General features: G+C 45.4%; 1 protein-coding gene across 3 annotated transcripts in view; it reads left to right on the top strand.

Annotated features, from left to right (window-relative positions):
• Positions 1-21,810, top strand: part of Cacna1e (calcium voltage-gated channel subunit alpha1 E) — a 479,237-nt gene that overhangs the window by 89,391 nt on the left and 368,036 nt on the right. For all 3 annotated transcript variants that reach the window (XM_063240090.1, XM_063240088.1, XM_063240089.1), the window contains exon 2: positions 12,761-13,193. In XM_063240090.1, the coding sequence (XP_063096160.1) occupies positions 12,775-13,193 (419 nt within the window). In that variant the 5' untranslated portion in view covers positions 12,761-12,774. The remainder of the gene's footprint in view (positions 1-12,760; positions 13,194-21,810) is intronic.

Here is a 21,810-nt window from a genome sequence, read left to right as displayed (position 1 = left end):
TGTGAGAGAGCCCAGGTACCAGGAAAGGAGGCAGTAAAGCTACTAAGACTCTAGGGACCTATTTCTTCTTGTGTCACCCCAGAGCAGAGCTATCACTTGATTTTTATCAGGTGTTGACAGGATGACAGGGATGACCTGCTCACCCTTCCTGTATGTCTCTGGACAGTCCCAGAGCTGGCTCTGTGATGTTACTACATGATGCTGTCTGGTGAGGGCTGGATTGTTAGGCTAGGAGTATATAGTGCTGTACAGTTTTGTTTTTTCTGAATGGACCTAATCATAGAAGTAGCCCTGGGGGAAGGAACTGGTACAATCCTTCATATCGGAGTGATGAAACATACAATTGGTCTTGTGTCCAAGGAATAGGACTGCCTGGAGTCTTATCCACTTTTAATGCTCAGCTTCCCCAAGCATCACTGGGTAAGGAACAGACTGTGAATTCCAGATGCAGTGTTACCAGCTAGGTGACCTTGGGTGAGTTTCCATCCACTGTTTTCTTACTTATTGAATGAGAAGGGTAAAAGTTCTTATCTTTAGGGTGGATAATGAAAATAATCTTCTAGTCCTGAGTAAATTTTCAAGACATAAATATTATTACCATTTTTAGGGCACAGCATGGTACAGTAGATGACAACATGGCATTTAGAGACAGTCTCAGGTGAATTAGACTCTACTTTAGTGATCGTGTGACCCTAATCCTAAGAAAATTGCTTAATTCTTGGTTTCCTTGTTTGTAAAACTGAGATAATAATAACAGTGGTTTCATAGTGTATCTTCAAGAATTAAATGAAAATTTAAAGAATTGATTGCACAAGAGTCTCTTAGTATAATATATAATGTAAAACAAAAAGTCAATAAATATTAACTGCTTTTTTTTAATCAGTAATGATGGTGGTAATGACGGTGTCCACTATGAAACCTAAACTTCTTTTTACTGTACTCAAAACAAGTCCTTTTCCAATAATCCAATTGAAATGTTCACTTTCCTTCCTAAAACTTACTGCTTGGTTACTTGAACTTTATTCAGTTTGAGCTGAGTCATTTTCTAATTATTCCCAGAATTCTTAGAATTAGAATCCTACGATAAAAAAATATGTGTAAGTGAAATTCTGGCATTGATGTGTAGAAGTTAGTTACCCTCAAGAAATACATAGATGAATGTGAGAGGAGTTTCTTTTTGCTATGACCAAATCCATCAAATGGTTCTATAAGCTTGTAGAATATTTGAAATCTTAGATGGATATGACAGCTCCTTCAATTAATGTGCTTCGGTGTGCAAGTAGCAGAAAACCTAACTCGAATGACCCTTGGCCAGCTGTGTCACTGGTGGTCTGAGATAGGGAGGTCTCCAGGTTGACTGAATCTGTGACGTTATCACCATTTGACTGTCTCTCTCTGGGTCCCTCTGTCCTTACTACCGTTTTGGCAGTGAGGTGGTGGCCCCAGTTGCATAGTTTACTTCTGCATAAGACATCTGCCTCATTCAGAGACAGGAAGGAATCACGTTTTATCCCCAACCTTCTCTTAAAACCTGGGGGAAATTCTCTGAAAGTTCCCAATAAATGTTACCTCCTACTTCAAAGGCTTTAAATCGGTTGTGTACTGTTCCTTAACTAATCACGGGCAAAGGGAGGGTGTTGCCTTGACTGGCCTATTCAATCAGATCATACTATGGAGCTAGAGCCCATCCCCAAACTGTGCCACATGTACAAGCTTGGGGGAATGGCATGATCTCTGAGAAGTAACCATAATGTCTACTGAACTCTTTGTTTTTAGCTTATTGGAAGTTTTCAGGCACTTTCAATCTGAGTGTAAGTGCTGGTATGTATCACATGGCACGACTTCAGGGGACAGTAGGCTGAGTTGCCCCCCTGGAATTGTCAACATTGTACTCTGTGTGTGTTCATTGAACAAAAAAATCCTTCAGGACACTTTATCCCTGGAAATGCAAATTCTGTTCTCAGTGGAGTCTTTGATTTAAAAGGAGGGCAATTATAATATTATTAGTAGTAATTATGTGATAACATGCACAGTAAATGACTGGGAAGAAAAAAGTATAAAAATGAGCAGTCAGTGAGCACAGAGATAAGGTGGGATGAACATTCTAAAAGCCTTCAGGGATCACATATGCTTTGAAGGGTGGGGATGTCTCTTCTTTTCCATCAGCACCTGTTGTCCAGTATTTTACTTGTTGGAAGGCTTCTTTGTGCCTTCCTAAGTATTTGCTCAGAGCTGAAAAGATGTCTGGACCAAAAGCTGGATTCTGAGGTCACCAATATGAAGCTGATCAGGAAGGGCCTGCCCTGGATGGCATATGGAGCTCAGCACCTGGAAGGGATGGCCACCACCTCACAGGCTCGTAGCTGGCTACATGTTAGGTACTGATGCTGGAGGTCTGGAGTATTGTCCTCCCTGCGAGCCAAACTGTGGAGGCCTCAGATATCTTTCTCATAATTTTAACTTGCTTCTCTAGGTAGAGACTTAGACCAGATCTCTCTCAACTTGTGTTCCCAACTGTGTTAGTCAGCTTTGCATTACTGTAACAAAATACCTGAGATAATAATTTTTAAAAGATCTTGGCTTGCAGTTTTAGAGATTTCAGTCCATGATCAATTGGCCAGAGAGTTGTGGGGCTATGGCATGAGAGCACACTGGAGGAAGCTGCTCCCCTATGGCAGCTGGGATGAGCAAGAGGAAAGGGCCTGGTTTCCAATATCCCATTCGAGGGCACAACCTGAGTGACCTAACTTCCCCCCTAGCCACCACCTCTTAAATGTTTCACTACCTCCTAACCTCATGGGTTGGAAACAAAGACTTTAACACATGACTCTTTGGGGGACCTTTAAGATCCGACCTGTAGACCTAATTTGCACTGCAGTGTGAAGGGCCCCTCCTGGACTAGTGCCTTTGAAAGCCCAGGTTACTGTTCTGGTCTTGCCCAGGAAGGTGACTGAAGCTGCCTATAAAAATGGTGCTGGTCACAACTTCACTATAGTAATAAGTCTCTTTTCTTTAAGCAAAAATATCCTCTACAAATCACGCAAAATAAGCTTGGTCTGCATGAGTGGAAAGGATGTACTATTGCGGAGTAATTGGAGATCTCTAGTGCTCCTGAGATTGACACCTGAGAAATATTCTGAATGTACTGAAAGTTTTGGCAGTACCATGGCTTCTGGAGCCATGTGGTCTGAGCCCCAGACTGCAGTGGCTTGGACAAATGCATTTAGGAATACGTGTGCTCTCGACTCCCGGTCTGTTTCTGCAAGCCAAGAGGTCTGAGCCTTTTGTTTCCTTTCTAGCTATTCCCATTTCTGACTCCTGCCGATATTGTTTAGAAGTAATTATTCCTTTATATAAAAAGTGACTGGGCTAAGAAAACATTTTTTATCAAAACCAACCAGCTTGGCCTAACCTCTTGAGTTTCATTTTCTATAGTACCATAAAGAGCTTCAAGTACTTTTCTTGGGCCCTAGCACTTAGTGACATGCTCAGTAAATGTTTGTTGAATGAATCTGCTCCTTTGCAATTGTTTGCACAGTGGTACAGTAAGCCTTCTTTCCCTTATCAAGGTCTCCATTCTCTTCCCTAAATCAAGGAGGTCCTGTGAAGGTTGTAAGCTGTGTCTTAAAGTAGAAGATGAGGTTTCAAACGGATTAGAAGTTTGTAAATAAAAAGCCTCTTAAAAACCACTGTGCCTGCTCAAGAGTATATGAAAGGGCTTCTGCAGAAATTGACTCTTAAAGAGCATGAATGTACCTCAGTAGCAAAATGAGAGCAGAGGAAACTAGAGAATAGTTTTCTTTCTTCCTCCTTTTTTACCTCTTTCTCTCTCTCTCTTCCCCTTAATGCTTTTTTAAAAAAAATTTACTGAATGCCTACAAGTGCTGGGTACTTGTGGTGAATAAGACATTTGTGGTCTCTGTCTTCAAGTAGCTGACGGGCTGCTGCGAGGGGCAGTTACCAGTCACAAAGAAAAATACGTCTGTGATGCGAGCCCCCTGTATGTTTGATTGGGATAACGACACTTGAAATTTCAGTGATTTTGTTTTCCAAATCATCAGGATCTTTGGGTGATTGTCACAATGTTTAGAGCTTCTCCTTTTCCTTTATGTTCCCTATATCAGTTTAACTTTATGCAAATTAGGATGTGGCACTTTCAGCAGTTAATTACAGATTGGGCAGCCTTAATTGAAAATTTGAACAAGAAATTCTCCAGAAGTCAAAACTTTTTGTGATATGATGTCACAAGTAGAAAATTCCACACTATGAAATTTTGTTTTGTTCACAAATCATTTTTGCTCACAAATTCATTAAAATATTATGTAAATTGCCTTCAGATTATATACGTAAGGTGCATATGAAACATAAATGAATTTCATGATTATACTTGGGTCCTTTTGCCAGATACCTCATTGTGAATACATAAATATTGTATTCCAATCTGAAACACTTCTGGTACCAAGCATTTCAGTTAAGTGTTATTCAGTCTGTAACACTTCATCCCCTTAGACCGGCCAATATCCAATGTAGTGGATGCATTTGTAAGTATATGCATCTGTACTTCCTTTGTGGTTATTTTGCAATATAGTAATAGTGTCATTGAGTTGCAAGAGCTTATCCAGATTGGTTTTCTCTTTTTTCTTGGTGCACAAGTAGAGCATATTTCTGCTCCCTTGCAGCTAAACAGCGGTAGTTAACAGAGTTCTAGCTGACAGACTGTGAGAGAAGTGTATACCCCACTTGTAGGCCCGGCCTCTACCTCCTGCAAGACCCTCCAAGTACTTTTTCTTTGTCTTGATCTCCTCCTAGCTGGGGAAAGAGAGAGAAAGAGACAGAGACAGACAGACAGACAGAGAGAGGGGGGGAGAGAGAGAGAGAGAGAGAGAGAGAGAAAGAGAGAGAGAGAGAGAGAGAGAGAGAGCAATGGAAGACTCTGAGGCCAGCGGTTCAGGTGTTGGCAGGCCAACTGACTGCTTTGTAAATAAAATTTTACTGAAGTGCGGCCACACTCATTTGTTTGTGTTCAGTGCTGTGTACGGCTACTTTGATACTGTGAAATACTGCGCAGTTGCAACCGGTCTCATTGCCTGCAGAGCCTGAAATATTCACTTGCTAGTCTCTTAAGAGTAACTATGGACTAACTGCCCTAGGGAATAGCAGAGCCCTGAATTGAAAGGAGCTGCACCCCTGAATGACTGAGTGGGGCACAGCCTCTCTTCCCCTCTCCCAGGCTGACTTGTATCATTAGATAGTGACAGTGGAGGGAAACTAACCTTTATTGTTTTAAGCCATGGACTGTTTGAGGTGATCCACTTGCATTCTTTAATAAAGACATTAATCACTTTAGATAATGAAATATTTATTAGATATTTTTATGTGCCAAATACTATTTTACATTAATATATCTTATATATTCAATTCTATAACCACCTTATGCAGTATTTACTTTCTTAAAAAATTAAAAATGTTGAACTGACACTTAATAGCTGAAAATACTTTTCCATAAGATATTATAAAACATGTACACTTAATGACCATTTTACAGATGAACGAATGAAAGGCCATGTGATTTGACTTAAGGATTTAGTTGGTGTGGGGGCTTGGAGTCCCACCCTGAGATTCACATCCATGCTCCAGAGTGCAAGCATCTAACCTGTCCTCTTTCCTCTGGATTTTTCTTACTGATACTTCCCCAGATACTGATTCTGCAGCAGGTCATATCATCATCCTCTGTGTACAGGTGAGAAAACCAACCTGGAAGAAAGAAACAAATTGCCAAACTCACTTGACCAGCAAGTGGCAGATCTGTCAGCTGACTACAGAGCTTCCAACAACAAACTGTAGGGTCTTTTCACTCCTCCATGGAGACCCAGGCAAACTTAGCAAACACCCCAGATCTGAAACAGTGTTTTCCTTGGGTGTTGGTTTATATTCAAAATGCACCAGCCTGTCAAATTGCTGTTGGACATTAGCCCATCCTTGAACAGTCACCATAACAACATAGACACACGAAGAGGAATGGGGGTGGTGGACAAAAGCTGATGCCAGGCCAGGGAAGGATGGAGCTGAGCAGAGAGTGGGGGTGGGTCAAGGACTCCCCTGAATGTGTTTTAGCACATTCATTTCATGAGACTATCATTTTCTAGGGCCTTTAAACATTCCAATTCATCCAGACAACACCTCTTACCAATTTAGGATGATTCTCACTGCTTTTAGGACAGTGTTTCAAGACATGATGCCTAGAGGAAGAGAGTGATGACTTAGAATTCAGATTCCTGAGTCCATCAGAATTAAACTGTATGAAAATTAAGCATCTGCATTTTACACCAGCAATCTAGATAGCTCTTGTGTACACTACAGACTGTGATTTATGGCCTTCAAAAGGCGTAGCAAGGGAGAATAATGCCTTAATTTCACTCTCCTTTTGTGATCAGGTGGAAAGTTGGTACAGATAAGAACAATGCTGAGGTGAATATTCATTTCTGAATTAGGGATGTTTGTCTTTTGAGCAGGTGGATGAAGACAATGATAGGATCATTCCTTGCCAACCTCTCTTCGCAAGGGACCTGGTTTAGAAAGGACCTCAGCATGTATCTCAGTTGTGGCACACTATGCCTTAAAATTCCTTTCTCTTGCGATTCTTAATTCCTAGCAGTTCAGTATTGAAAACTTTCTGCCCTCTTTGTGCTTAGGGTATACAGAGGGATCAGAGCCCACCTAACTCAGAGTCAGCTTGGGAACACTTATGAGCTCATTGCTTACCTTGTAGTTCCATTTCTGGACACTGTCTCCCAGTCTGTGGCACTTGGTAGACCGTGCAGTGGAGTCCAACGACAATAACTCACATGAGGTTGATGTTCTTGACTCCTGGTATATTCAGTTCTCACAAGGTGGTTGGAGGAGGCAGATTTCTAGATAAACCGGAATGTGAGTAGTAGAAGAGTGGGAATGGGGTGGATCTGAACCCAGGGAGAGGTGCATGAATGTCCTCATCATGGTAGACTCACCTGCAGGGTCCGAGAGTACAGATAAGCCAAGGGAATACATGCGCCATTATCTCTAAAGCAGTGGTTGTGAATCTATGCCATGTACCACAGGGGGCTGTTTGTAACACTGAAAGGTTTACCATCATCTTTCTAAAGCAATCACAGATCAATGAATCAAAATAAAAACATTATAAGATACAAAGGGAAAGGTGGTTAAAGCACATAACATTCCTTTGTGAATGAAAATCTTGACTGCGATCTAGGAGAGATGATGTCAGGCCTGCCAGGACCACAACCACTTGTTCAAGTGTCTTTCATGGTGCAGGATGATTGTGGGGTGGAGGAGGAGAGCCCTTCCTTTGCCACCCACTGTACCCTCAAAAGCAAGGGAAGAAACTCGTGGGGCTTCTGGGTTGCACTAAGCCCTCTTCCTTCTCAGCATCTCTATACTTTAAAGTGGCAGTCCATTTGCATGCTAATGAAACATTAATGAAGACTAAGAAGAGAGGTGGGTGATAGCCCGGATTAGGAGAGTTACATAGGTGCACCGAGGGTGTTCCTTAGCCTCATCTCTGGCTGTTACGTCCTCCCTTTAGAGAACAGCATGGGGGCCACAGCACAGCCAATTGGCCCTTAAAAAGCTTCCGACATTGACATGGGGGCTCCACCCTAAGTTTTGTTTTGTGGATCTCTGTTCTCTGTGTTTGCCTGCTGCCCCGTAGGACTTTTCTCCATGGGTTCAGACTGAATGACCGTGGTGGAGTCTCAGAGATGCAGCTGAAAGACCAAACTGTACAAAACTTTATGAATAAAATTAAATTAGAGCACAGTTGTGCCTGCTCATGCACATATTGCTGGGCTGTTTTCTCATCACAACAGCAGAGTTTGAGTAGTTGGAGCAGAGACTACATGGCCTGCAAGACCTCAAGTGTTTAGTCTGTGGGCCTTTAGGGAACAAGTTTGCCAGTCTCTAAGCTAGATTATACTGGTATACTCAGCTTTAAAATGACACATGACTTCCACTCACAAATCACAGGCCAGAGCCGTCACACAGCGCCACCTAATCACTCAAGGATAGGAAGTGCACCCCATGGTGTGCCTAAGGTGCAGGGAATAACCAGAATATTTGGCAAACAGCACTAATAAACAGCAAAGCACCTGTTACGTGTTGAACTCAGTACTTGGTACTGGATATAGACAGATCAATAAGACAGAATCCTTCACCTCAAGAGGCTCAAGGAATGCTAGAATTTGAGGGCTGGGGGATAGGAGGGTTGAGTATGGGTTCCCTAGAAGATGTGAACTTGCTGGAGATGGAAGGTGCTCTCAGCTTTGGGAGAGCTAGACCTAGGGACTGGCCAGCTTGGCAAGCAGTGAGGGTGACAGATTCCCCTGATGAACATTTATATCAATAATAGAAGGGTTGTTTAACAGGAATTCTTAAAGGAGAGATGAGATAATTTCATGTTTTGATATTTGTAAAATTGATTCCGTTGAAACCAGAGCTCAGCAGTGCATATTATTGCTGCTGTAATTTTGGCAGTGATGTGATTCAAATTGGCAGTGTCTGAGAAGGGGAATCCAGGAAGGAGAGAGAGTGGGTGGGGTGGGCCAGAACATGAAGGTGAGGAGCCAGATCCTAATGGCCTGGCGACAGGTGGTGGCCCAGGAGCCTTTGCTGGAGGGGCACAGGGCAAGAGGCTGCCGACCGCTGAGTCCAAGAAAACTGGGAGCTGCTGGACAGGCTGCAGTCTGGAGGGAGTGGGAGCAGCCCGAGGAGGGGTGCGTGCATGTGTGTGGTGGGGGAGAGACGTTTAAACATTGTAGGAACAAGGGATAAATTTAAAACTCATCAAGTGGAGTTGAGACAGAATGACAATGTGAGGAACATGAATCACTCTTTCTAGAGCCCCACCCAACTGGTGGCAGAATTTGAAATATATTTCTCCTTTCTTTCTCCTCTCTACCAAGCTCAGCCTGGACCTTTCCCTTCCTCTATCTGCAACACTGACTTGAGCCTGGGGCCAAATGTCTTGTGCTGACCGGCATGTGTGATGCCTCAGCCCTGCCGAAGCCTGGAGCACACTATTGGCAGGGCTGAGAAGGCTAATCCAGTCTGAAAAAGGAGGCTTGTGAAGATACCATAGGGACTGCTCTCCAGTGAAGCCCGGGTCTATTTAATGTTCACAATGAGTTTTAATACATATGCATTAGAATTATCCTATCAAGTCTGGTGTGGTGGAGCTTACCTGGAATCCCAGGACTTGGGAGGCTGAGGCAGGAGGATTGCAAGTTTCAGTCTTATCTTGGAAATTTAGACTCTATCTCAAAATAAAAAATAATTTATAAGTGGGAGTTTGGGGATTTTTTTATGGTACTGGGGATCAATCATAGGAACATACTACTGTGTTTGATCCCTAGTACCATAAAAAAAATCATGCAATCATCAGTCTTTTCTTTCATGTTAGCTACCTTAGCATAGTGAGGGTAATCTTGTGGTTTCTGCTTCATGTAGCAGTGGGTGAGTTATCAGTATAATGGGAAAAGCTATGATCTGGGGCTTGAAACCTGAGTTCTGTCCTAGCCCTGATTTTTATTGGCAGAGTGTCACTGGGCAGGTCTCTCTACCTCTTTGGACCTCTGTTTTATCTATATGATGATATGGTTAGATCATCAAAATTCCTAACCACTTAATATGGTTTGTTTTTGTGATTTGCAATGTGATTTGTGGTCCGGATCAGGGAAAGCATGGGCTGGAGGGCAGGTCTGAAGGGCAGCGCTCTGGGAGGACTCTCTAGGCCCACCACGGTCCCCGGTGTGTAGTGTGAGGACGAGACTGTGGCTGAGAGGTTTGAATGCTAGGGCTGCTCTGTGCACACAGAGTACACGGCACTTTTTAGAACCAAGGGGATGTGTGTATGACACTTGTGGTCCCTACGGGTATGGCTGGGGAGCGTGAGTGCGGAGGAAGTCAGGAATTCAGGAGCTGGGCTCCTGGCTAAGGAAAGTGTAGGCAGATACTTTGAAAAGCTGAAAGGTGAGTTCCTCTCACATCAGAACTGTCCCAAAGAAGCCATGCTTGCCCTGTAAACTCTTTTTAGATCCTCTGAGTTACCTAAATCCTCCTCCAGGCTCAGGATCTTCTTTTTGACTATAATCCTCCTCCCCTACCTTGCCCCCTCACCGAAAGCTCTATTTAAACCAATCGAAGGGTTCTTTCCTCCACACAGCCCTCCTAGCACCCCTTGTGCATGACAGTGTGGCCCTCTTTTGAGCTTTTGTAGCTGTCAGACCTGCCTTGACTCAGCACATCACACTATATAATCAGAAGTGTTCTTTTCCCATCCTTCCCTTGAGAACAGCGTGGATTAAATCCAGTTCATTTTGGTATGCCTATGGCATGGCACTGTGCCTGGGTCATGGTAAGCACTTAGTCAATGTTGACTGGATGAGAACCTCTTCACGGGTGAATCTGGCTGTTTTAGTTACTTTTCTCTCATAGTTGAGGCAAAATATCTGACACTCAAAGGCAGAAACTTTTATTTAGCTCACAGTTTGTAGAGGTTTCAGTCCATAATCAGCTGGCTCTAAAGAAGGGTGGCACATAGCAGAGGGGCAACTGTTCATGGTGGCAGAAGACAGAAAAAAACAAATGGGGGGGTAGACAAGCTTCTTTGTGTCCCTTATACTGTATTCATTCTATGGGGATTAGAGTGATGTCAATTCAATCAGTTGCCTGGTCCAGCAATCACCCATCCTTAATCCCAGCACTGCACATTCTAGATTCAGCCAAAAACCCTATGATCACATGAGGTTTTAGGGGGTATCTAGACACAAATCATAACACTGGCCAAATCTCCTTGGAATGGAAAAAAAGGAGCCTCAGGGAAGCTTGTATGGGAAAGTGAGTCCACATGTGCTCCCTGGATTCTGAGTTGGATGTGTGTATTAGGGAAGGAGGAAGGAGCTCAATAGAACTCCAAGTTCTAAAGAAGAGCCCTCTGTGGCTGGCCCTGGAGGACAGAAGGAACAGCAGGCAGCCAGAAGAGTTGGGCTATTGGGAAGAGGGGGAGAAAGGTTCTTTCATTCCAATTGGAAGAGAACAGCCAGATCCCTTTGCCCTTGAGAAGTTCAACCTGTAGAGGTCTTTCCCTACAGGGGTAGAATCCAAAATATTTATCCCTGTTGCACATCATGCAAATTGTCCCCAATTACAATGACTTGACATAATTTTTCAGCTTTACAGTGGTACAAAATCTATATACATGCTATAGAAACTGTACTTCAAATTTTGAATTTTGATCTTTCCTTGGGCTACTGATATCTCATGATTCTGGGTAGCAGCAGTGAGCCAAAGCTCCCAGTCAGCCGTGTGATCGCAGGGGAAGCAGTGGGCGCTCCGTGGTGGGCTGTTGCTGAGCTATGATGTACTTGAGGTTACATGTGCTAAAGGCATTTTCGACTTATATTTTCAATCTGTGATAGGTTTATTTGGATGTGGCTCCATCATAAATTGGAGAACATCTGTAATTATGCACAGGTGTGACAAAAATAGTTAATATTTAAATTTTTAGAAATTTCTTACAGTAAATGACACACTGCCATGAATCCCCCTGAGAATAGTCGCCCTTGCTTTGAAGACACAGCTCATCATCCTTGCTACTTTCTGAAGCGGTTCTTGAAGGTCTCATCTGTGTTTTTAATCCTGCTGTCATGGCAGCTTCAGTGTTCTGGAATGATTCAAAACACTGACCTTTTCTGGTCATTTTGACTTTAGGGAAGAGCCACAACTCACGTGGTATCCAGGGAATAAGGAGGACAAGGGCACACCCTCATGTCCTCATGTCCTTTCCAAGGGACAGCAGTGGGCAGCAGCATTTATCATAGCTTGATCATACCTTGTAAAAACAGAACTGCTTCAAAAAGTAGCAAGAACAGAAGGATAAGTTTTCAAAGTGAGGGGAGAGTATTTTGAGAAAGATCAGTGGCAATGCATCTTTTAGTGTAAGACACTTCTGAAATGTAAATATTCATAATATATTTTGATCGTATCATATACTTCCTTAATCTCTGCCTTCTGCATTAGACTGTGAAGTTTGTGGTAAAAATCAAAACCACTTTGCTTTAACCCTGATACCTGACACCTGGTAACCAGCCCAATTCCCAGAAGATGCTTCTTATTTCACCAACATTTTAAAAATTAAGTTTATTGATACAATTTGGATATACATAATGATCATGTTCTTCATAGAGAATTTGTACCTGTATATACTTGATTCCTTTTCTCCCAATCCCCTTTCACCCCCGACTCCCCTTCTTATTTACAAAGCTTTGTTTCTAGTTGTCCCCCTCCCAGCCCTCCTTCCTTTGCACAATTTCTTCCTGCTTCGCAATGCCTATTATACACTTTGGCCTTTATTTACATTTTTTGGTTTCTCACACCAGAGAAACAATGTGATATTTACAGGGGTCACTGATTTATTTCACTTAAGAATGGGGTTTTTGTTGAAAATAGATATATACAACAGAGTACTGCTCAGTCATAAGGGTAAACGTGAGACATGTCTAGGTAAATGGATGCACCAGTGTCACTTATTGAGATGCTACCGTGCTACCTTCTTGGTCAGGGCTAGGATGTGGCCCTGAGCAAGCCAGAAGCCTTACTGCACCATGGAAGTCATTAACCTCTTTCTCGTCTCTATTTCCCTGTGCCCGTCGCCCTTTCCTCCCTTCTCCTGCCCACCCCTTGTCTCTGCCCGCCCTTCCCCTGGCAGAGCAATGTTCTGTGATGGTGCCCGAGATGCGTGGACTGAGCCCAGGCCGAAGGCTGCCCGAGTCCGCCCTGTGCCCGGCCGCGGGCGGGAGCCCTGAGCCCGGGGCCGCCGGCCGCCGGCGCCACATCCTGGCCCTGCCCGAGGACGAGGCATGGCGACCCCAGCAGTGCGCCCTGCTCGAGGCCGACGCCTCGGACGAGGTGGGCATGCTGCCGGCCTCCCCGCGCGGCACCGTCGCCGGCTTCGACAACTTCTTCCCGGTGCAGGAGGGCGAGGGCCCGGGCTGGGAAGGCGGATCGAGCCCCTTCCTCCCGGTGAGCCCCGAGGTCATGAAGCGGCGGCGCGGCGGCCTCATCGAGCAGCGGGACGTGATCAAGGCGCACGAGGCGCACAAGATGCACAGCACCCCGCAGGCCCGGCGCAAGGAGTGGGAGTGAGTACGGGGGGCGGGCAGTGGGGGCGCAGGAGGGGGCGGGGGTGTAGGAGGGGGCGGGGCGCAGGAGGGGGCGCTTGTGTCCGCGGCATCAGCCGGGCGGGACCCTCTGAGGAGCGAGTCCTGTGCGGGGCCTGATCTCACTACCCCTACCAGGGCTGTCAAGTGGGGTGTCATCCTCCAGCGCAGCTGTTTTACTAAAACAGACCCCAGGGAACAGAATTGGGTCTGTGTCATACTCGGAGGATTCCTGCCAACCACGGAGATGCTGTCAGCCACCGGGTGAATCATCATCTCAATTATGGCTTTAATGCACGCCCCTTGACAATGTAAATTTTTATCCCTAGGAGTACCATATTAAAGGAAGATGGTATTTCATTTAATTCTCAATTGCTTCAAGTTTATACTCTATATGACAGTTTATTGTCCATGTTTACCTGTCTTGTGGTCCGCGTGTCTTTATCTCCTTTTGCCTTAGATTATTGGGTTGTTACGTGTCATCAATTGCAGAAACTAGTAACTAGTAACATTTTGTTTTAAGTAATACTAGTCAGGTGAATTTACTTGCTTGTTTCTGTGGACATTTTTTGGTGGTGTTAATTGGGGTTTGTCAGCTGTTCTGTTTCATGTATTTATACTACTGTGTGGCGGGCTTCTGGGACTCAAAAAGGAGTTGAAGTGCTGGGCATGGTGGTGCACACCTGTAATCCCAGCACTCGGGAGGCTGAGGCAGGAGGATCGTTGTGAGTTCAAGACCAGCCTGGACTACAAAGTGAGCTTAAGGCCACTTTGTGATGTGAACTGCACAGTGAGACCCTGTCTCAAAAAGGCAAAAAAAAAAAAAAAAGGAGTTGAGTACAGCTAGCATCAACAAACCTCTCTGTAGTTCATCTCTTGGCACCTTTAGTCTTTAAAACTTCACGTGTAGCTCTCTTTATGTGCCGCTTAATAAGGCACCTTATAGGTCTTAGCTCATGTTGATCCTCGCCACAACTAGGAGATAGGCACAGCTGTCGCCGACATTGAGGCAATGCTGCACAGAGAAATCAAGAGATTTTTTCATGGTCAGTTGATGATAACTGCATTGTCATTGTGATTTAATATTAATTAGTGGTTGGAACCCTGACAGTCTGGCCCTACTAGAATCCATCATTTCAGCCAAGGGCACATAGTCTCTGAATTTGATTTCCAGGGCCTTTCTTAACTCAGCAACCCTGAGATGTAATGAGAAGGGCACTGGTGTGGGGATTGGCAGACCTGGGACTAATTCCCAAGATGACTGAGGTGGTGGTGTGAGCTAACGGAAGTCTCTTCATCGTCTTTAAAAAATGAGCAGGAGGAGGGAGACGGCCATTAGAATACTATGTAGCTCTGATGAGTTTTCTTGGCATTCAGGAAATTCTCCCTTGAATTTTAGATGCCTCCTCTTACTCGGTACCTTCGTTTGTACACCCACAGGCCTCTCAAACTTGCCTTGTCCAACACCGAAATACGGGTTTCCCCAAACCTGCCTCTCCTGCAGTCTCCTGCCTCAGTAAACAGCACGCACATTCTTCCTCTTACTGGAACCGAAAATACTGGAACCACCCTGATTTTTCACACTGACACCCAGTTCTTGCAACCCCCAGTGGTCCTCCTGTCAAAGTTTACCTTTATCTGATCACATTTATTGCTTCTTACATGAGCTCCCTGGCCCAAGCCACCTGTTTTATTTTTATCCCATAAACACTTTCGTGGTCCTTTATAAGACCCTCAGCCCTTACTTAGATACTTTCCAAACACTAACTGCTTTATCCTTGTAGCAATTGAACAAGGCTGGTACTGTTATTTTTTCTGCTTTTACAGTTGGGGCACACAGAATTTAAGTATCTACCGCAGGAGGACAATTTTCACCACTCTTCACCAGCTTCCCTGCTTCCTCTGCTCCCTACGAGTGTGTTTCCCCGTTCTGCAGCTAAACCTCTTCGTTTTGCTATCTTTTTCTTATTTTTTAGATATACAAATGAGTTGAGAAGGTAGTGTATCTCCTCCTTGTAAGGAGTCTGTGTCAAAGAGTTTTCAGGAATGAATCTCACCAGCCCTCAGCTCCAAAGCCGCTACAAGCTTCACACCACAAGGCCCAACGCTTGACCACGTGGCCTGCAGGAGCCACTGGGTCTCCTTTCCTTCTTCTTACCTCCTGACTGCCCCTGTTAAGCTGTGAAGCACCTCCGACTTCCTCTCTCCACCTTTCCCCCCATCGTTCTGCTTCAGCTATGCTGGCCCCTTGCCATCGCTTGTGGATTCGCAGACCACTCCTACCTCCTTTACCTCTGTAGTTCCCCCTGCCCAGGATGCTTTCCCATGTGGCTCCCCACTTACTGCATCTGTGCTTCTACTCAGAGAGCCCAGCTATTGCTTGATTGTCCCATATAAAATAATATTTCCCATTGTCACTGTCTTTACCTTTGTATTCCCTTTATTTTCATCATAGCTCATATTGCTTCCCTAACACACGTGTGCGTGCACACACACACACACACACACACACACACACACGCGTGAATACACATTCACAAGAACACACACAGGGGCACATACTCATTCATTTGCATTTTGTACTGGGTTTACACTTCCTTAAACAGAGACTTTGTCCAGAACAGTTCCAGGTATATATTTGACTCATGATAAGTATTTGTCGAAGGAACGATGCAATAATACACCCAGGAGACTGATTCCAGTCACGCTAACTTCTGGGAAGGCAGCAGCTGCGTTGCCTGTTCAGCCGTCTGGTTGTGCGGGTTGCTGAAGCTGAAGAATCAGTAGCGGGGCTGAGCAGTCTGTCTCCTGCCTTCTGCATTCTTCTGACTTACTTCTATGGATAGGGTCCTCTGGTCCTTTTTCAGGGCATGGATTGGCCACAGAAGGAAGTTAGAAAGGCTTCTCTGTCAGCCCCTACCCTGCCCCGTGGCCCTGCCCACCGCCCACACAGCTGAAAGGCCGCAGCACACACCACCAGCTCTGCAAATCTTGCCTTCGAGGCAGTGAGACAGGTCTCTGGTCATGCAGGAAGCAGACCAGAAGCCAGCTCAGGAGGTTTGCTGTGTTTTGTTGCCTTCGGCTGTGTGAGCCAAATGTGAGCAGGCAAGAGGGCGGGAAACATGGCCCTCAGTGTACGGTCTGTTTTCCCAGGGAAAGCCGTTAGGTGCTTTGCAAAGATGACTGCTCATCTGTTATCAGACGAAGCAATTTTCTTGTGCAGAATGTTATTTCCCCAAGAACCTATTAATAGGTTTCCTCAGGCATAATGTGTGGGATGTGAGGACCTCTTGGTTAATTCCAAGTGTTTCTTGTGTATGAAGGTTTGTAACTTTAGCAAGTGGGCATGAAACCACACTTCACTAATGAAACACTTTAATAAAATTCCCTCCCGCTTATGAAATGTTTTTCTATATACTCTCTTATCTGGCCCTCATGATGACCCTGGGAACTAGCTGTTATTATTCCTAACTTATGGAAGAGGAAAATGAAGCCCATAGTTAGAGACGGTGCTAGATCAAAGTCTGCTATAGTTGATTGAGCACTGGCTATGTGCTAGGTGCTTTGCATGTATTATTTATACTAATGGAAATAATAGGTACTATTATAAAGAACAGAAACATTTCATAAGGGACTATTATTACATATAGGTTTGGAAGAAGGGAAATTACGTGTAACTTTAAAGTCTGCGTAGGTTGGTATGACTTACTCCATACAGAGGAAAGCAGTATTGCTATAATCATAGTACTTACCATGCTGCATTGAAACTGCCTGTTTACGTGTCTGTATCTGCCACTCCACTGTCAGTAGAGAAGTCTCTCTGCTCTCTGTCACTTAGCATAATGCATGGCACCTAATAGACATTTAATTTGCAAAATGAAAACAGTAACTACAGCCACACATTATTTTACACACTGGAAAACTAAGAGTTACAGAAGTTATTTACCTGGTATCACAGGGCCGGTGAGGATTCATGTTATATGCAAGGCACCAATCCACTTCCATGTCTCCTCTAGAGCCCAGCACAGCATTAAGCAAATAATAGGAATCCATTTCATGCTTGAAGTCCTGCAATGCTACTTGTAACTTGGGCGGATTGTCAGCTCTCTGCATCTTCAAAGTGGAGGTGGGATATTTATACCCACATTGTAACTTTCAACCACATTTATTAAACCAGAGAGATGAGTTAGGGGTCCTCCAAATATTGATAAGTTCCAAGGATACCCTGGGCTTCATCTCTGTGTACAGTTTCCCTGGGTGACATCAAGTGGGCCCGCATATTTGCAGGTGTCTCCCAAACGTACATTTCCCATGAACCCTTGACTCTTGTAGCCGATTTTTGCTTGTAGTTGTAGCACTACTATTCAGGATCTAAAATATCACATGGCTAGAATGCAACTTCTCATCTTCTCCTGATCCAGTCGGGCCCTCTCATTTTTTTTCTGTCTCAGCAAATGGCACCGCCATCTATTCAGCTGCCCTCGTTAAATATTCTCCTTATCTTTTATTTTTCTCTTCCTCTACTTCTGGTCAACACCATCTCTTAAACATTTTCCAAGTGCAAACACTTCTCCATCCTCACCACGCCATCGCCACACGGACAATTGGAGTGGCCTCTGAACTGGCCTATCCCTTGGCATCTTTGTTTCCCTGGGACCAAAGAACATGTCTATTTCATACAACAGACAGGGACATGTGAAGATGCACAATTCCTCTTTGTGTAGTAGAACTGGACCCCTTTCCCTGGCTTACAAATCTTTGCCCACACTGGCTTTTGCCTGATTCCTGGCCTCATCTCTGATGCTCTCCCCTATGCTCCCACTCACTAGCCTTCCGCTGTCTGGAATGCTCTTTTTCCAGATTTGAGCAAGGTTGGTTCATTCTTGTCATTTAGACCTTATGCATCTGTTCAGAAAGGTTGTCCTATACCACATATTTTAAAATAGATGTCTGGCCTCTCTGGGTCCCATCATGCTGTGCAGCTGACTGCCTTCCCCAACAGGAGTGTCAGTGTATGGAAGGGATGACTTGCACTTCTTAGTCCTCTCTGAACCACAAAGCCAAGAGCAATGCTGGACACCTGAGCTCTGGGTGAGCTTGTGAAGGAAGGAATGCTTCATTCATACGATCATGATTATCACTATGATTCAGATGTTCACTTAGCTTCTGATAGTTCCTAGCCAGAATGTCAGATAGGTCCAGCCCAGGAAGCCCAGGGCAGCAGGGCCTGTAGATCTACGCAAGGCTCAGCCCCTGGGGTGGAGCCCATGTATAAGTTGCTTAAGTTATAGGCTGTATGGGTGCTGTCCTGTTTGCATTGGTTTGATCACCATGAAACCCTGTCTTATTTGACCTTTCTGAGCATTATTTTCTTCCTTTGGTAGATTGCAGATCAGTACAGCAACCCTTTTGAGTTGTCAAAAGGATAAGCAGCATGCAACAGGCTCCATTGTTTAGTTGCTTTTCTCCTAATGCCTGGTTCCTCACTTTCAGGAGCCCATTACTTGCTATCACAGCAGGCATCTGAGGGTTACTGAAGCCACAGTGCAGAGGCTGTGTTTAGGGCTTGGTCTGCTGCACAGACAGCTTACATGAGGTTAGCTGTGAAAATACACACGCGTGCGCGCGCGCACACACACACACACACACACACACACACACATGCTCACGTGCACACCCCCTACCCATTCCCTGGCTGTCAACAATTATTATCCTATAGACTGGTACCTCATGGCTAGAGAAGCTGAGTCTAGAGAGGTAGGCTGACACTGGTGATTTATTTGAACCATTCTTCTGTTTGTAAGGTCATGGATTGATGGCCCAGGCTTGCAGGAACCAGTCCTATAATTCTGACCCCCACATCTGTCTCTGCCCTGATGCTGTGCTGATTTGGGGGCAAGGAAGGGCAGCCACTGGGAGGGATGATAACTCAAACATCCAATCAACATTCTCACCAGCATTCACACTGTACTCAGGATTGCCACAGATTCTGCAAGGAAACAAATATCTCAACCCTGAGGCTGTCTAGCTGAATTTTAAAAGCCACTGAACCAATTTTCACAGGCCTCTTGAAAGGCGGCCAACCCCACAAGTAGAGGCAAGTAGAGACATCATTCCATGTGCTGCCACCTGCTGGCAAAATCAAGCGTCACTTGGTTTAGTTCTTAGAATGCTAAAATCCGTGAAAATGTGCTGCTGGGAGGCTGCGTGGAAAAAAAAAAATTCAACCGAATAGAAATACTTCTTTGAATAATGTAGTCTTTGAATTCTATTTAAATGTGTATGCTTGGAGTAGGAGAAGCACCCAGCTCCCTCCCCTCTGCTGGCTTACACTAGGCTAATTCTCTGGTTGGAATGGCAGGTTGTCCCTGAAGGCTCCTCAGTTTGCAGCCCTGCAGAGTCTAAGCTTCTTACTCACAGAGGAGGCACCTTGAGAACAAGCTTGCAGAAGCCAGGACATGTGCCAAGGGAATGCAGAAATCATGAGCCTTCAACACGCTGTGGTAGCACTAGCCAGCAACACATTTGAAATCCACCAGCCAAGAAGGGACCTGCAGCATATGCCCTGTGTTCTGGGAATTCTGAGCAGAACCAGAGGCTTAGAGAATCCAGAGAAATGGGCTCCCCCAGAAGCTGACACGGTTCCAAGGACTCCTAGAGATTTACTTTCTCTTAATCACATACTCTTGCATTTTCTTTACTTGTCCTTGGAGAAGTCAAAACAGTGGCGTCTTTCTAGGACTAGCTTCTAGTGACACTTCTTTCTCTGTATCCTTCACCCCCATGAAACTTTTCACAGCTCTGGGAAGCTCCCCTAGACGGCAGGCGATGGGAGCAAACATGGTGCTGTGGCTGAGCAGTGTAGGTTTCTGTGCTTGTAGTGAGGCTGCTCGGCACACAGGTGGAGGGCTCCTCTGTAGGGTGACTGGCCCCTGCTTTGGGCGTGGTGACTGTCGTCTGTCAGTAGGCATGCACACTGGAAGGCAGGCGGATCTCAAGTTCAAGCCCAACCTGGGCAAGTTAGCAAGCTAACAAGACCTTCTCTGAAAAGAAAAGATAAGGGCTGGAGATGTGACTCAGTGTGAAGGTCCCGGGGGGAGCAGAGGTATTGCCACCTTTTCCAGAGCACCAGGAGCTAGGGCTCAGGGGCCTGCTGCCTGTTCTTGCCATCAAAGCCCAGGCCTGAAAGAGGACAGCGGGAAAGCCCGTGAATCTGCAGCCTGAGGTGGTCCTGCAGTGCCCAGGGTCCCAACCAGGCCTGTACTTGTTTTCCTACCACCATCAGGCTCTCCCTGTTCTGAGGGACGGATGAGCCCGTGCTCCCTTCCCCCAGGCCATCTTTGCTCTGCCCTTATGGGCCTTGTCTGGATATCTTCAAAAGAAGACCCTTCAGCCTTCCTAACAAGAGGTCAAAACGTGAGAGGTGGGGGGGGGGGGAGGGAGAGAGAGAGAGAGAGAGAGAGAGAGAGAGAGACAGACAGACAGACAGACAGACAGACACACAGACAAAGCAAGCAAGCAAGCCCGGCGCCCTCTAGTGCTGGCTGCACATTTTGTCACATTTTCCCTCTTTTTCTTGAGATTCTTTTTCGTTCTTTCATGGTGCCCCCCGGTGGTTACTTGTGTGTATTGCAGCCACAGGCTGAAAGCTTTTCTTATTTCTGTTGTCCTGCTGGGAAGGTCTGGCAAGGGGGAGTAGAGGTCAATGTGAAATCACTGGCCAGAAAGCAAAAGCAGAAACAGAAAGGACCTTGGCAGATCAAGAGGTGCACCCAGCTCCAGGGTCCCCATCTCAGCCGATGGCTTGTCCCCACTTCACTCCTGAAAGAGCCCCCCTGGGGCCTGCTGCAGAGAGTCCAGAGACAAGATGAGATGGAGTTTCTTTGGACATGATAGGATGGATGAAGTCATGGGTAGAAAAGGGAATAGTGCTGAGAAAGGGAACGCAATTAAAGGAGTTTGCTTTGGTCTTTTGGCTGAAAAAATAGGAAATTAATGAAAACACACAACACATACACACAGCAAGGTTGTCACGTACAGTGTTTCAGGCATTGTGATAAATGCAGCCTGTAATAATGTCATCTCACATGATTCCTCGACAGTGTGCAGGTGAGACAGATGAGGCCCAGCCATGTGGTCACCTATTGTGGACCTACTTTTTTGGCTCAGGGCATCTGTTCTCCAAACCCCTCCCCACTTGCACTAGCTTCTTCTTTTTCTCTTCCTCTTTTGGCTTCTTCTACCACTTCATTTTTCTCCTCTTTCCAAATCCCAAAGACAGAAAGAAATGAATAGATGTAAGCTTGGGGGTGAGGAGTGGACCCCTCTTCCCGTGTTCACTCTGTCCCTCCCTCCCCCTCTGGCTGGGGATTCATCTGCTGGATCCTCCGGCCCTGCCACCAGCCCACCGTGCTTGCCACAATGCAGCCTCATTGCCGAGGACCACTGTGGCGAACCTGTGGCGTGCATACCTCAGCCAGCTGTTTGTTATTGTTGAAAGTTTGAATTGGCCTAGGACCTCAGTGACGAGAGGCTGTATCCCTTTCCAGAGTTACAAGAAAGCAGGGAGGAGTTTCTGTTCTGGAGAGCCATTTTGGTG

This window comes from Cavia porcellus, unplaced genomic scaffold, assembly GCF_034190915.1.
Source record: "Cavia porcellus strain 051 isolate PalLab524CR breed Dunkin Hartley unplaced genomic scaffold, mCavPor4.1 scaffold_29, whole genome shotgun sequence".
In the NCBI taxonomy this organism is placed as follows: Eukaryota; Metazoa; Chordata; class Mammalia; order Rodentia; family Caviidae; genus Cavia; species Cavia porcellus.
This window is presented reverse-complemented; position numbering and strand designations above follow the sequence as displayed.